The sequence below is a fragment of the Condylura cristata genome, unplaced genomic scaffold (assembly GCF_000260355.1).
Source record: "Condylura cristata isolate star-nosed mole 26May11 unplaced genomic scaffold, ConCri1.0 scaffold00010, whole genome shotgun sequence".
Classification (NCBI taxonomy): Eukaryota; Metazoa; Chordata; class Mammalia; order Eulipotyphla; family Talpidae; genus Condylura; species Condylura cristata.
The window spans coordinates 55,322,619-55,340,036 of NW_004567111.1; the positions used below are offsets into that span (position 1 = coordinate 55,322,619).

At 39.8% G+C, this 17,418-nt stretch overlaps 1 protein-coding gene across 5 annotated transcripts in view; it reads left to right on the plus strand.

Moving 5' to 3' along the window:
* The window catches only part of KIAA0226L (KIAA0226-like ortholog), a 44,708-nt gene that overhangs the window by 4,236 nt on the left and 23,054 nt on the right, over positions 1-17,418 (plus strand). For 3 of the 5 annotated variants that reach the window (XM_012723299.1, XM_012723298.1, XM_012723300.1), the window contains 3 exons: positions 12,288-12,863; positions 15,826-15,908; positions 16,401-16,611. In XM_012723299.1, the coding sequence (XP_012578753.1) occupies positions 12,359-12,863; positions 15,826-15,908; positions 16,401-16,611 (799 nt within the window). In that variant the 5' untranslated portion in view covers positions 12,288-12,358. Of the gene's footprint in view, positions 1-11,218; positions 11,475-12,287; positions 12,864-15,825; positions 15,909-16,400; positions 16,612-17,418 lie in introns of those variants that run through there. The other 2 variants (XM_012723301.1, XM_004680352.2) reach the window with 2 other exon arrangements.

Consider the following 17,418-nt stretch of genomic DNA (forward strand, 5'->3'; position numbering starts at 1 on the left):
GGGGGGGGTACCAGGAGGGGTGGAGCAGGGATCTAATTTATGTTGTAGTGGCTGCTGATAGCTTCATTGTGCTGAGACTTAACCCCTTGTGCCACCAAGGAAGCCCCAATCCTTACACTTCTACTCTTGTTTATCCAAACAAACTAAAGGCAAAACTAGACAAATGGGACTATTTTAAACTAAAAAGCTTCTGTGTAGCCAAAGGAACAATCATTAAAACAAAAAGCCACTCTACTGAGGGGAGAAAATATTTGCATATCATACTTCCAACAGGGGGCTAACATCCAAGATCTATAAAGAAAGAACTCATACAACTGATCGAAAAGAAAACAACCCAACTGAAAAATGGGCAGAAGATGTAAATAGGCGCTTCCTCAATGTAGACAAACAGATGGTCAACCAGAACATAAAAAAAATGGGTATCATCATTTGTCATCAGGAAAATGTCAATCAAAACCACAGACATATCATGTCACATTTGTGAGTAACCATATCAAAAATCCAAAAGTGGGCCCTCCCTGGTGGTGCAGTGTGTTAAAGCACAGCATTAAGAAGCTAAAGCCACTTCAGAATGAGTTCTATCCTCGCCTGCCCCAGAGGTGACCACATGGCGCTGCAGACCTCTCCTGACCTGCCCGCTGCTACCCTCAGCAGTGTACTATGATCTGCCTGTTCTGCTCCCCACTCTGTTCCTGGTGAATTCTCTCACTGCCCCTGCACCTCTGGCCTGTACCCCAGTTCTGTAAACATAAAGAAAAAAAAAATCTTAAAAAACAAAACAAAGCAAAAACACAAGCGTTGTCCCAGGAAGTGGAGAAAAATGAATTCCATGTACTGTTGATGGGAATGTGGAATCGTCTTCCAGCCCCTATGTAAACAGTTGGAGGTTTCTCAAAATATCAAAAATTGACCCACCATATGATCCAGTGATCCTACTTTTAGATATCTAACCAAAGAGTGCAAAACCACGGATTCAAAGCATAATATGTATATTCTACAATGTTCATTGCATCAATATTTACAGTAGCCAGGTTATGTGTCCAATGACAGCTGAATGGATTGAGAAGATGGAATACTGCTCACTTCTAAAAACCAATGGAACCTTGCCATTTGTGACAACATGGATGGGACTGCTAAGAGCAACAAACAGGAAGAAAAAGACATACTGAATTATTTCATTTATCTGTGAAATGTAGAGACACAGAAACAGGCAAAACTAAACCAATCCACCCCTAGAAATCTGACTGTAGAATTGGACCTATCAGAGGACAGGGTGGGACAGAGACATGGGTGGGGGTCGAGGCCTCATAGACTACACTGGGGAATTATGAGTGTTTGGGTAGTGGGCACAGTGTGGTGTTGTAGCATACATCTGGAGAGGTGTAAACTTATACTGTAAATAACATACAGTGTTTACAGTGTTGTGAACCAATGCTACCTCAGTTAAAAAAATACAATGCATAAAAAAAGAATAGAAATAGATTAATGGAATAAATTGAGAATTCAGAAATACTATTCAGACCTTATATTTGTGGTTATTGGCTTTTTTTTATTTTAAGATTTATTTATTTGTGCATACTGAACTGGGGTGCAGGCCAGAGGTTCAGGGACGGTGAGAGACTTCACCAGAGACAGAGTGGGGAACAGAACAGGTAGATTGACGAAGTACACTGCTGAGGGGAGCAGCGGGCGGATCAGGAGAGGTCTGCCACGCCATGTGGTCACCTCCGGGGCAGGCGGGAATCAAACTCATGCAGAAGCGGCTTTAGCTTCTTAGTGCTGTGCTTTAACCCGCTGCGCCAGCAGAGAGGGCCTATTTGGCTTTTTAAGAAAGAAATATAATTTTAGATTTGTAAAAAGATATTTTCTTATTAGTTGGGATGATTAATTTTGAAGGAAAAAGTTAAAAGTTAATACAATATCATATATTGGTTGCCAAATGAAAACTGAAACATCTTATTGCTTCTTCTAAAAAAAAAAAAAATAAGTGCACAACTTGATTCCTTTTCCTTGGAATTGTCTACTTGTGTTTCTTCATTTCACCTAGAAATTTCATCAGAATAGATGAAACTGATCCAGAGATTTTATTTAATATCTTTTAACTCCATCTTGATAATGTAAGGATATCATCATACTACTCCAGCTTCTTTTACTGGTGATGCATATTTAAAAAATCTAATTCTACACACAGAAGTAACATGCACAAATTTTTAAAAACTGAATACACACACACACACACACACACACACACCGTGCTTTCCTATTCTTTCTTTATTTGGAAATTATTCTTTTTAAAGATTTATTTATTTATACATATAAGAACAGGGGTACAGGCCAGAGTACACTGCTGAAGGGAGCAGAGGAGAGGTCTACCACCCATGTGGGTCACCTCCCTGGCAGGGGATCGAATTTGAGCTGCAGTGGTTGCAGCCAGCTTCATAGTGCTTCACTTTAACCAGTTGTGCCACCAGGGAGGGCCCTGGAAATTATTCTTAGGAAACAATTTGGAAATGACAATTTTCAATGTGGTTGTAAGACTTCAACATATATATACATATATATGTGTATATATATATACACACACACACATACATATATATATACACACACACATACATATATATATATATATATATATATATATAGTTCAGTCATTTAAAACATAGTCTTTATCCTTATTGCTATTTTTAAAATATAATTTTAATATTATTTTAAACATGATTTGCTTATCCTATGAACTATATACATATATAAAATACATAAAATCTGGTTGTTCATTCTTAGTTTAGACTCTTGTTCTCTGTGGGGATTTGGGCTGAGGGGATTAAATATTTCAGTGACACTGATACTACCAGTTCACTGCAGTTGCACCATGCTGGGTAAATTTTGTTATTTTAGGAAAATGTCTTGATTCATGAAATTTAAAAGTCTTTCCTTCATCACTGTGCTGTTGTGGGTAAAAATGTGAATTTGGGAGCAAGGTGGCCTGGCTGTAAAATTTACCAGCTGTAAATAGTTTTTATTCTTTTTAAAAATTAAGATAGTGTTGTTCCATCAACAGAAAGATTATTAGGATTGAGTATGTGTGTGTACAAAATTTAGAACTGTACCAGATGCATGGGAATAAATGCATATATGTATTTGTTGTGAACAGATGTGATGAGTAAAATATTAAGACATGAGTATTATGGAAAAATCCAGCAATAAATGGAGATAGTGTGGGGATACTATATACCTATATGGATCTGTGATGTCAATGGAAAGAAGCATTTTAATAAAGAAGGGGAACTTAAAGTAGAGAGAGTTTGGAGGGGGGTAGAGGTAGTAAATAAGGCCAGAGAGGTAATTAGGTTTACATGGACAGAGGTAGCAAATGTTGATTTTTTTTTAACTTGATAATTTTTTTTCTTTTCTTTTTTGGTAAAAGAACTGGGGCATAGGCCAGAGGACTCACCAAAGACAGAGTGGGGGACAGAACAAGTGGATGTACCAACTGGAGCAGAGGGCTTCAGACAGGAGATATCTGCTGTGCTTTTATGTGGGTTAGCTCCCTGGCCAGGGATTGAACTCAAGCTTAGGCCTTAGTGGTGATGTGCTGAGACTTAACCCCTAGGCTACCAGGGAGGCTCTTGTTTTTTTGTTGTTGTTGTTACCTTTTTTTTTTTTTTTAAAGATTTATTTATTTATTCATACAGAACGGGGGTACAGGCCAGAGATGCGGAGGGTGAGAGGATTCACCAGAGACAGAGTAAGGAGCAGAACAGGCAGATTGACGAAGTACACTGCTGAGGGGAGCAGCCGGCGGGTCAGGAGAGATCTGCCACGCCATGTGGATCTCCTCCGTGGCAGGCGGGGATCGAACTCCGTGGCAGGTGGGGATCGAACTCATGCAGAAGTGGCTTAAGCTTCTTAGTGCTGTGCTTTAACCCGCTGCGCCACCAGGGAGGGCATGTTGTTACCGTTTTTATTAGACATTTTTTTCTTACATTATTGTTCATTTTTGTACATTATTTGATTCCTCCTCTTAGGTATAAATCTCCCACCACTACCTTCACTCATAAACCGTCATCATGGTCCCTTGTGCTCTGGGAAATTTCAAATTTAATAACTTACACCATAGCCAACTTTGTTTCATCCATATCATCCTTGGTTCTTCCGCTATAACATCTTAAAACTCAATTATTGATATTTCTAGATATTTCTAAGTGATTAGCAATTAACAAAACAACCACAAATACATAAATACATAACCTCTTTGACTTTGTTTCTCATCTATAGGTTGGGTCAGCAGAACCCCCTTTTCGGTGCTGGTTTAAACATACGCACTGATGCCAGAGCCCTAGAGTAGTGTCGGCCTATTGATGATCAAGTCCTGGCAGCCATTTATGCTGGCAGCGTTGTCTTTGCCAGTCCTTGGTTTTTCCTGTTTCTAGATCATTCTATCATGGCAATTTCATTTCTGCCACTTCCCTCCACACCTATTTTAGGCACATTTATTCAGCATTCCTTTTATGTGTTATTTACTTTTTTCACTTTTAGTGCTTTTGTTCACAGCCTGAGCACAGCTGCCTTGACCCCATGCAGGCCTTAAATACTAAGGTCCTCCTAGACCTTTTTGAAGGGAAATTGTTACATCTTTCCACCCCCCCCCTTTTTTTTTTTTGATGACAATGTTAAGATTGAGTTAGAATTAACATAATGAAAAATTCACCAATTAGAGTGTATATTTAATAGCTTTAGCGTATTCACAGATATGTGCTGTTATCAGCACAGTTGATTTTTAGAACACTTTCATCACTTCAGGTAGGTATCCTGAACCCTTTTGCTATCCCTTTCTTCCCAAACACTAAGCGATCACTAGCCTACCCTCTATCTCTGAAGTTGCTTATTCTGGACATATCATAAAAATATAAATATGAACTAACTTTCGTGACTGACTTCTTTTACATAGTGTGTTCCAGGAGTCCGGCGCTGCTACCTGTGTTAGCACTTTACCTGATGGTGGCCGAACAGTATTGCACCGTATGCTTGCTGGGCTCTTTATCCATTCATCAGTTGTTGGCCATTTGAGATGGTTCTGCTTTTGAGATGATACGATTAATGCTGCCATCAACAGTCTTGACAAGTTTTTGTGTGAACATTTCTCTTGGGTATATTGCTGCATATGTGTTTAACCAGTTGAGGACTTGCCAGGTTATTTTCTAATATGAGTCCCCATTTTATTTTGTCCAGATATGTGAATCTAGCCATCTTTCATGTGCAGGTATCTGCCCTTACACTGGAAAAATTTTTGTATTAGTGTTTTCGCTTTAAGTCTTATTTAGCTACCTGATTATATTTGTATATGTCTTTTTTGTTTGTTATTATATTTATGTATAAGCTTTTAAGTAGAACATTATTTGAGTAGTTTTCCCCAAAGTGGAGGGTATGTACTTTAGCTTAAGAGGATTTATGAAACACAAGAGCAAACTGCTCTTTTTATGTGTGCTTTATAATGTATAATATATAATAACATATTATAATATAATATATAACATATAATATATAATAACAGTAGTTGTGCATATGTAAAGCTTATATTCTTTTACTGGCAAGATATATGCAAGGATTTTTTCTTTATAATTGGGAAGGCATGACATTTGGGGACAACTGTTCTAAAGAGATGGGATCAAACATGTTGTGATGAATCTGAAGGGAAATTCATGCAATGACTTTGTGTAGTAGAAAATATCTACATTTCAGCCCACATGGAACATGTGAATGTTAGTGACAAGAACTCTGGGTCAGGTGTCACACTTTTGTTTCTTGTTCTACTTCTGCTAATTACTAATCATGAGATTCTGGGTAAGTCCCCTTAATAGCTTCCATCTCAGTCCTCAAATCTGTATAATGACAACTAGAATATTTCAGATTGTCATTGTGCTAAGAGAGTGGTGAGTGTGACATACCCAGTGACTGTGAAGTCAGTCGTTTGCATCTCTGGAGCAACCTTGCAGTTTTTTGAAGTGAAGGATCTGCATTCCTTGATCTTTGTTTCCTTTGGGTTTCATCTTCTCACTCTACTCCCCCTGTTTCTCCTATAGCAAATCTTTCAAATGAAAGGTCGTTGCCAGAGGATGCATTGGTTAGAGAGGAGTCTGTGTGACATCACCACCCCCACTGCAATAACACACTGACTGTTTCCTTCCTGGTGCTTCTAATGTGAGAACACAGGGTTCAGCATACGCTACAGGAAGGTGCAACTGCATGAAAATTGCAATTTACTCTGATTCTTGGTCACTATTGTAGAAGCCATGGAGTGATATTGACTGGGCACCTGGCTGGGTTTCTGTTTGATAAGTGAGAATGTTACACTCTGCCACATCCTTAGGGATGTGAATATTTGTTTAAAGTCAAAGCATGAAAGGAAGTGGGTATAGAAAGATGTGAAGTGGAAGTGGTTCAAAGGCACCGTATTAACCAAATAGCTCACACGCTCTGGTTAAAGACTGGCGCACTCTCTGTTTGCCTGAATTTGTTCAGATAGAAATGGATTTTACTTTTCAGCCTCAGATTTTACTTCTGATTTGTACCTTCCAAAACCCTTTATTCTAAAAAATGGAAAATATTTTAGGTCATGATCTCCAATTTCTTCTAAAGGGTGACGTCTGTTCTTGACTTCCTTTCTTGGGCAACAGAAATAACCAACACAATCATTCTTTCCTTCCCTCAAATATATTTACTGAGCACCTATCATGTTCCCCTGTTCTGTGTTCTGTCCAAAATAAGTTTTTAAAAATACTGCCTTCATAGATTTATATCCTAGAGGGTGTTATTCATTGTGGTTAAAGTAAGGATTAATGCTAAGGAATATGGAGAACAATAGAGTTGGCATTTACCATATTTAAAAATATGGTAAAGGGGGTGAAGAGGGAGGTTTGACCAAGGCAGTGACATTTAAGATGAGTCTTTACTTTGAGGCTTCTAGTTACATATTCAGTTAGTAGTTATTGCTGGGGAAGAGAAAAGTCCTCAATCTGATATGCTTGTGGCTATTCCTGGAGTACTTTAAATATTGTTAGGGGTACCAGAGATCAAATTATCATCTGCCACTGAAGCACTAGATGCTCATTGCCTGCAAGATTTTTGTGAGGTCACTCTAGAGGCCATGGAGGCTCATGCTGAACCAATTCATCCCTTTTCCAAGGTTGTATCTTTGCAGTGGCTGTTGTGGTTATGAATCTGAGGGGCAGGGACCCAAGAGAACAACACAGCAGGCAGGCTCTTAGAACCTCTCCTTTGCTGAGGGCCTTTGCTGCATCACACAGATTACACTATTTATCTGGCCATGGTGCTTACCCTCTATAGGGAACTAGTGAAAAATGATGATAAGCTCTGCGACTGAATTTCTCTTCCTCTAAATGTTTTTGGAGGTTGATTTTACCTTTGTACTTAACCATTACCTATTCAAAGGGCCCCATTTAAGACTTACAAAGCATCTTTGAGAAGATGCCATGTGTTACCTGGGCCCATATTACCTGCTGTCTATCTGTGCTGGAAGTGTGTGAGTACTTGAGTGTAGTCATTCTCCACTCCACTAGAATGTGAGCTAGCAGAGGGCAGAACATATAGTCACTACTGTTATCTCAGTGCTACCAAAACTAAACCGTGCTAGTCATGTAGTTAGATGCTTAGTAAGGACTTGTTTAACTGAGTAACAGATTATAAGCACTGTGGCAACAAGCAACACACCCAATAACCATATGGCGGTATTTTGTGAATTAATTATTATCCTAAAGATCAAGAAATGCAAATGTTGATCTCCTGCCTCTAATGGCTGGACCCTGTTTCCAATCATTGGTCTCTCCTCTTTGTCAATCTGGTGCTCAGAGAAACTCTCATTAGGAAGTGTCTAATCTGTCTTGTCTTTGTATCTCCACTGCTACCCAGTCATGAGTTTCGACATGACTTTGTAGCTCTGGTGACCTATTGCAGTCCTAAAATGTTCCAAATTTAGTGATGTTCTAGTTGCTACATGGCAAATAACCTGTTGGTTATCTGTGTGAAGCAATACCACCTTAGTAGAAGAAAGTGGGTCAAGTACTTGCTTCTGAGAATGATTTTTATAAGGAAGTCTGTTTTTCACTCAAGATCAATCCCATATCTGGGAAGCTTATAAGTGAAATGGACTCAGAAGCTATTATCTTTGATCTATGGACTTTAGTCTCTATAGGAAAAAAAGCACTATGATTCATTATTACTCACCACTTGTTTGAGGTTGGGTATTTTTCATATAATTTCACAGCTGTAATCACCTCCTACATATAAGAAGATATGAGTAGAGAATTGAGAGTGAAGCATATATTTCTACTCTTGGACATAATGACTTACCATGAACTAAAATTGGAAGTAGTAAGAAAAATGATATAGTAAAATGGACAATAAAGTCAATATGTATAAAGATGTTCATAAGTATGTATTTTATAATAGTGTAAAACTGAAAATAATTTTTCATCAGTAGGAATGTGGTTAAATAAATCACTATATATTTAAATTATAGAAAGTGGTAATGCTGGGGGGAAGGGTATCCTGAACAAACTCCACAAATAGGTTTTATGGACCCCACTTCAAGACACCAATCACTGCAGATCCCATGATGCCATCACCACCGAAGGAATAATAAGACCGTTGAGAAGAATCACATGCACCCTCAAGACATACTGGTAAAAGAAAAAGAAGATAGGGCTATAGAGTAAGTCCACCCATGGTCTCATATGTGTGTACAAAAAAGAAAAACATATCTTCTGATCTGGCATATCTATTAATTAAAAAATAATAGGCCTGGAAGGAATAAAGTGATTAAAATGAAATAGTATTAGTGGATCTAAATTCACCAGTGTGGTTTTTGACATATCTTCTGTGTTTCTGATATTTTACTAAAAATAGTTATAGTTTTTTTGTGTAATTATAAATATCAAAATTATTGGAGAGAAGATGTGTGACAAAAGGAAATTGGAACATGGAGTGAGACAGAGATCAGAAGAAACAACTTACTCCAGGATAGTGAGTTCTGCGGTTATCACCATAACCTGTGATATTTTGTGAATGGTATATTTGGAGCTTGTACAGTGTGTGTGTGTGTGTGTGTGTGTGTGAGAGAGAGAGAGAGAGAGAGAGAGAGAGAGAGAGAGACTTACCTGGCTTTTGCAGTGTTTGTAGATTAGCATATATCTAAATATTTATACCTAACTGCTAATGTGTCTGTCTGTCTGTCTGTCTGTTTCTTGCTCTATCTATCTTTATTTATATATCCAACATATCTTCATCTGAATCACTCCCAAAGTTATGTCCTAGAGTGGAAGCTCCCTTAATCAAGGAACTTGATTAAAGGCTTTTAATAGAACTTTCATATGTATCTTCTTTTACAAGTATCAGGTAAGAAGATTTTTATATCTTTGGGAAAAATGAATTCATTTTTTACCCCTGTATGAATAGTAGAGCAGTTACATCTACCACAGAAGTCTTTCTTCAAGCTCTTGGCTTTTTTCACACTTGTTCATTCATCCATGATTCTTTTGGGTTCCCTCCCCCTGCATGCGACTCCAGGTACTGAAGTTAGGATCTGGCAGAGAGCAGACAAGGATCCTGCTATGAGTGAGAGATGGGAAGGGGAGTGACAAGCACTTAAAAACATACCAAGAAGTGAGAACAAACCACTGCATGGCAGTTAAACGAGATGAAGCTATAGGAAGTAACTGGGAACTCTTTTAAGAAAGCTAATTAAGTAAAACTTTGAGGAAGTGATTCGTAAACCAAAGCAGGCCACAAGATAACAAGTACTCAAACCTTTCTGTGTAGTTGGGATTTGCGGAGTTTGGGAAATAATAAGGGAGAGAAATCTGCAGGACTGGATCCTCTTTTGCCTAAGGACAAGGTAAGGATTTTAGATTTTATTTTAGGTTTGATGTGAAGCTATTGACTATGAGAATGACATCTGACTTAGGTTTATAAGAGAGTTCCTGAACTTCTGGACTGTAAATACACATGTCCTCTGTTGTCCGAAAATAGGCCTTTCCTTTTGGTGTATTTTTTTTTTTAAAGATTTATTTATTTGTGCATACAGAACTGGGGTACAGGCCAGAAGCTCAGGGGCGGTGAGAAGCTTCACCAGAGACAGAGTGGGGAACAGAACAGGCAGATGGACAATGTACACTGCACTGCTGAGGGGAGCAGCGGGCGGGTCAGGAGAGGTCTGCCGTGCCGAGGTCACCTCCGGGGCAGGCGGGAATCGAACTCATGCAGAAGTGGTTTCAGCCTCTTCTGTGCTTTAACCCGCCGCGCCACCAGGGAGGGCCACCTTTTTGGTGTAATTTGGCATTTTTTTTCACTTGGAAATGATATTGCCATTAATTCAAAGAGAAATATTTTCTAGTGTTCCCAGGCCAATAGAAACCAAAGAGGAATGTTCAACTTTTGGATTAATGGGGAGAACTGCATGCAAAGTAGAAGTATGGCAGGAGATGGAAGTAGATGCTGACTTAGCGTGGGGTGGTAGCTGTACATATAGATATAAATTTGCTAACATGTTAAATGAAGAGCTAGGAAAAGAGAGGAATAAGAAATGGTTCCCAGATTTGGAGCTTCAGTTACTGGTAGACATGTTTCTTGAGAGGGAGAAAAGCAAGTTGGACCAGGTTTGGGGGTGAATCAGTCTGTATTTTGAGTATATCTAGTTGTGATGTCCCTGGATATGTCAAGTAAGCAGTGTAAGATTTGCCAACGTAGAGTTCAGAAGGAAGTCAGGAACAGAAATTTTCACCTGGGGCTTTCTCCTTCCTAAGGGTGGTATTTAAAGCTCTCCAGGGTATTTTTGCCTTCTTAAAAAGAAGAGGATTGCAGCAATATTGATGGAGCTGGAGGGATCATGCTTAGTGAGATAAGCCAGAAAGAAAAGGAAAAATACCGGATGGTTTCACTCATAGCAGGAGTATAAAGGACCAGGGGAGAAAATAATAATAATAATAATAATGATGGACAGCTATATACCAGAGACATTTTACGGGGGTGGGCTGGGGATTGGGCTCAAAAGCGGTGCGCGGAGGGAAGCGCACTGGACTGTGATGATGGCACACAGGTGATTTGGTGATGGGATGCCCACGGGAATTGCAACTGAGATGGAAAAAGGCACAAAGTGATGTAAAAATAAACTATTATATTATTTTTAAAAAAGTCAGAAAAAATAAGAGTTCAAAGTCTCCAGAGCACACCCTGACAGAATCAGCTCACTAAGTAAGCTCCTAAGTGGCCTGCTTGTTTCTAAGCTTTGCCTTTGTGGAACCTGCTTTCACTGCTGAAGGTTGCTTCAACTTTTACTGGAGGGAGGACCGTGTGAACAAAAAAGAAACATTTGCTGGAGCTGTGATAGGACTGCTGCTCAATTTTTCAGATATTTTAATCTTCACTTCATCTAATGAAGCTAAAATTTGAGCTTAGAAGTGAGTGGATCTTTTTTTTTTTTTTTTAACAAGTTCTGGACCAATTTCAGGCAATCACCGAATAGACCATTTTAAGATAGATTCTGCAGTCAGTATGTTCTTATACTGTCATAAGCTAGTCATAATTAACATTGGTTTGTAAAATAAAGATAAGGCAACATAAGTTATAAGAAACCAAGTTTTTAGTGCTTTTTCAAAAGGTACCTACTGACTTTGTTGAGATACATATATGAAACTAAAAAAATCTCAAAATACGAAAATGTGTCTGTAGACACACTTTGGGTTTGACATTTAATGTTATTAGACTAATACATGGATGTTTTGCATTTTTTCTGTTTTATTAGTTATATTCCTTTTTTAAAAAAGATATTATTTATGCATACAAGAGCTGGGGTACAGGCCAGAGGTGTGGGGAGGTGAGAGGGTTCACCAGAGACAGAGCAGGCAGATCTACTGAAGTACACTGAAGGGAGCAGCAGGAAGACAGGAGGGGTCTGCTGGCAATGTGTGTCACCTCTCTGGGGCTTATGGGACCATGCTCAGTGCTTCATAGTGCTGTGTTTTAACCCTTTGTGCCACCAGGGAGTGCTACATCTTAACCTCCTTGCATCACCAGGGAGACACTATTTAGTTGTATTCCTAAACAAATTGAACTTGATATAATTTTATCTCTTAACCCCTTTCTTACCCAATGTCAAGCTCCTAGTATGGTATAGGGCAAAGCACAGACTTTTAACTTTTTTGCCGTTGAATTTGGAGTTCAAAAATATGATTGAGCCCTTATTTATCTTGACTGATTCTTCCTCATTTTAGATAAACTCTCCGGATGGCTCTGTGGTGAGTTCAGCATTACAAGGAAAGACCCACAGCCAGAGCCTGGCCAGATGGTCTCACAGTCTACGGGCCGGCAGGACTCCATGGACCCATGGGAGGGTGTCTGCAAGGACTCTGGTGATGCTGAGGTTTCACCCAGCCTCTCGTACAAGGACCACTGCCCTCACCCATCAGAGGCCAGGTTCAAGAGACCCAAAGCTGCCTGGATTAACCCGTACTATGTGCAGCAAGAGCTGCAAGACTGGCACCCCCATGTGCCAACAGCTGCGGATGCTGCCGATTCCTTGGACCCCTCACCGTCTCCCCTTGGCGACTCTGTGGTGAAGACACTATTGACAAAGGACACTGTGGGCTCCCTGGGCAGCTGCTTAGTCTGTGACTCCGCTGAAAAGAGCAGCCACTCTTTGACCTCAGTGGAAGAGCAGGCAGAACTTCTGGGACACTCTCCGCATGTTTCTCTGCTTGCCTGCCCCAAGATTTTCGCCACGTCCCCACATCCTGAGGCTGGCTGTGCTTTGCTTCAGCCCTCCCACCAGACAACTTCCTCAGATTACGGTAACTTTAGTCAAGAACTTCCTTCTTTCTGGTTGATTCATAGCTTGCTTCTTTGTCCTATCTAGAGTTTTCTTTACGAAGAAAAGAAGATCCACTTCTGGTCCCCTTAGCCCAGAAGCCAGTGCATTCACTAGCTCATTTGATATCCTCAGGCCAAACACCTAGACAGTCATAACAGGTGAAACCAAGTATTTCCTTTTGCTTTAGACAGCATGGAAATCTCTTCTTAGTCCAGTTAATTGATTATCCTTTCGGCGTGGTGCCTTTGCGCTGGTATCTACCTTCAGAATTTCCAGTTCATTAAATTTCTTCAATGGCTCATTGGAAGGACTGTCATTTCAACGAGGTGGTGGAACAGGGGTCCAGGCAAGTCAGGGAGCTCCATTTTATAGCAGAGCTACCAGTCAAGGATGAACACACCTCTTCTGCTATATTAACTATACATGCATGTCTAAAAAACTAAGATTTAAAATAGCAACCACAGCTCCTTCAAAGACTGCACAAAACTTTCCTTTGTTAAACAAGAACTCTCATTATTACAAGGGAATACCCATATTCCTAAAATTCTAAAATTCCTAAAATGATATAATCTGTGGAAAATGCCACTCAGGAGTCAAAAATATGGATATTATAAATGGCAAATATTAATTATATTTTATTAATTAGCTGCACTTATTTCTCTTTGTTAGACACCTAATTTAAATAATCAATGAGAATTTCCTTTCAAAACAATTTGAAAAATTGTCCTTACCCCCGTCTCTAATTCTGTATGGCTGTGTGTTTATTCCTCACTAGCAGGAACCTACTACCCCCTTTCCTAAATTTGAGGTTTATTGAAAACTTTTGAAAATCCAGGGTAATCACAGTCTTTAACGCATCAGTTAACAGGTTTTAGAAAATCTTTTGTGGGACAATTTTGAGATAGGAACCAAATTTTAGCAAAATGACACACTCTGATTATAGTATGTAGTCTCTTTTTCTTCACTTACCCAGACAGTTCTCAGGAAAATAGACTTTCAAATTAATGGTTACTAAGTAATAACCTGGTCTTGTACTTTACTGTCTCACAGAATGAGAGTTGGGAGAACAGAAAACACCCTCACCCCACAAACCACCACACTGACAAGTCATGAAGTGACTGAAGATGATCTTTAGGACCACCTAAGATTCCCCTGCTTGAAGTCTTTTGTTGCATAACTGTCCAGGAGATAGTCCTACAATTGAAAATTAATCTGTAGCTTTGCCTTTCTTTTAGAAAGAGAACAGGAACCCCAACCCTAAATACTTTCAAAAACCACTTGGTTTAAGAGAACATCTCTTAAACTTGACAAGGGGAAGTATCCATGGGATTAAGAACAAGAAGTCCTAAGTGATCTGGCTTAGGCTTTCTGTAGCGTGGGCCTGCACAGAGAGGGCAGTCTGTGCCACTAAGATATGGGGTTTTCCGAAGATTGCTGCACCTCAAATTTAGCACCAGGACTTTCCTTTTCTAGATAGTATGGCAGGGAAAAATCACCTGAGACTGTTAGCATTCCTGGAGACTACAAGAAACAATTCCACAAATGTAAAAAATGTAGACAAAGTAAACCAAAGCAAACCCTAGAAATTTGAGGGCAACATTACCAGTCTGCAGAAGGGCTCCAGCAGGGCAAGGTGGGAGTTGGCTGGCAAATGGCTGAGGACGGTCAGTGGTCTGGGGTAGATGATTGGTATTTGGCATCTGAATGCTGTTTGGCAACCTACATCCATGCGGTATGAGCTATATGCCTAAATCCTATATGCAGTGCTGCAAACTAGAGATGCTTTGATTTAAAAACTTTAGAAAAATTAATAGCAACTAAAAAGAAACAGAATTTCATAGGTTTTGCATAGGGCTGATACATTTACATGACACAAAACTCATTCTTTATTTTCTCCAGTCTTTATTTTCTCCATTTTAAGAGAGGAGGAATTTTGAAGTAGTAGCACACTGTATTGACAGCTGGGACTGGAATGGACTTCGCTGTGCTTATTCCTCTGTACCCAGGGTTTGAAAACTATGACTTGTGGCTAGCCTTCTCCTCTTACAAATAAAGGTTTGTTTAGTCAATGGCTTTCATGTACAGTGCCAAAATGGCAAATATCTTCTCTGCGGTCTCTTCTTGACTTTGACTTAAGGAAGATTTTTTAAAAAAGATTTATTTATTTTTGAATACAGAACTGGAGTATAGGTCAGAGGTGCAGGGGTGATGAGAGGATTAATCAGAGACTGAGTGGGAAACAGAACAGGCTGACTGATGAAGTACACTGCTGAGGGGAGCAGCGGGTGGGTCAGGAGAGGTCTGCCATGCCATGTGGTCCCCGGCGGGTCAGGAGAGGTCTGCAGCGCCATGTGGGTCACCTCCGGGGTGGGGATCAAACTCATGCTGAAGTGGCTTTAGCTTCTTAGTGCTGTGCTTTAACCCGCTGCTCCACCATGGAGAGCCTGGAAGATGGTTTTGAAGCAACACTGACCTCTTTCAGAAAGATTTAGTTTCTGTAACAGGAAGCTTTGGGTTAATTGCAGTGAAGTGTAGAAATGATACCATGATTCTCCGGCTCTCTTCTAGGCTGTTCCTTCTTTCCTTTTTTAATCTTCTTCATGTATTTTCCATGATACTCTTCTGTTTACATCATTAGTCTCTTCCATTTCAGTGTCTCACCCAAGTCTCCTGAGGATTCCTCTCAAGTTAATAGCTATAGCCTTTTGCAGATATGTTCCCCACTTAGACAATGCCTGTGAGAACTTTCACTAGAGGGGCCTTTATTTTTCTTTAATCCTAATTTATTCTAGAACTGAATCCTAATTTATTCTAGAACTGTGGTGGTTGTGTGTTGTTTTATTTTTATAACACTTGAAAGTCACTTTCTAGAACTGTTTTGTTTTCTTTGATAATTCTTGAACTTTTCCACTTCTATTTTTAATAATTTGCTGTGTTGACAGATGCCACTCAAGTCTGTGGAAAAAACATTTCTTTGAATTCCTTCTCATCGGAGGCATTTGTGCTACCTGTTGATGTAGAAAAGGTAAATTTACATTTATTTTTTTCTTTTTAAAAACCACAGAAAGTATTTAACTCCTTAGATAGTGTGGTTCTGGCTCATATCTATAGACTTCACTTAATGAGGCAAATAGATTTCATTTCAGCCTTTGATTGGGAAAGGCTGCCAGAAACACAAATGGAGAAGCACCTGTGACCCACTGGGGTTTTCTCTGATAATGAATAATGTCTGCATAGGGTCAGCCTCAGTTTCATATCAAGAAATTCAGTGAGGGTTTTCTGAGGGTTGTAGATAGCCATCTGTCTCTGGAAGATCTGGGCGCTAAATCTTATGTCTCTGGAAGCCATTGGCCTTCCATTGTATGACGAGGATAATTCCAATCACTTCATATTTCCACCTCTATGTATTAACTCCACCTAAATACAGTATCTTGATTTTTTTTTTCCCATCTACTACACCCACAATAATAAAATGTTGACTATGCTTGTAATTTAACTAACTTTTTTTTCTCTGCAGGAAAATGCACACTTTTATGTTGCAGATATGCTTATATCAACTATGGAGAAAATGAAGTATAATATCCTGAGCCAGCAGCACACAGAGAACTGGAGTATGGAAGAAGCCATTGGGCCACTTGGGAATGATCAGGCTGACTCTGAAGTGACCTTTTCTACCAACTTAAAGCAAGAATCCGGGTCTTCTGCTTCTTCAGACAGTGGCTATGAAAGCAAGTGGGACAAGGCTTTACAAGAAAGCTTTATGCTGTATTCTCAACATACAATTCTTCTGCTCTGTCATCCCCAAGCATATCTTTAAATTCTCTGTCTAAAACTTCTTGAGTAAGCTAGATGATTACCTCCCCGCTTCTGCCATTTTGACTTTGGATTGGTTATTATGTTCATTCAGTTGCCAAATGGGTGAGCTGTTTTTTTTCTTGGACTTCATCATACTTTTCTTTTGGGCAGTGACTGGTGTTTTTCCTTTTCATTCACAAGGCAGCTACGCTCATCACTGTACCACCACGGCCCCACTTTGGTGGGGCCTGTGCCACAGTGCCCCTTAGCTCTTCCTAACCATGGCTTCTTTGTCCGTGGTATCCTCTTTCACTTGTTCAGCATGATGAGCCTATGAAGTACTGGGCACCAGTAATAGCCCTTATCTCCAGGATCTTTGGTGCTGGAGTCAAGGTCAAGAAGGCAGTGGCAGGGGCCACTGAGGGGCAGCAGCCTTATTCTGGGATCCAGGAGAGCAGGGCATCCTCACTGAGAGGAGGGGTTAGGGTTTGTCATTTTCTGGCAATTTCCTGAATGAGGTTCTGGCTTATGTCCTGTATTCTTTCTCTGTGTTCACCTGCTAGAGAGTATATCCATTGAACACCTGTCCATCTTTCCCTCTCAGTTGGTATCTCCTTAATTCTTTCCAGCCCAGTATCTCTGTTCTGTGTTTACACCATAAGGTTCAGGGCCTGTTGAACTTGCCCACCTGGTCTGCCCCCCAGGATCACTAACAACATGTTTAGACTAGATGGATACAT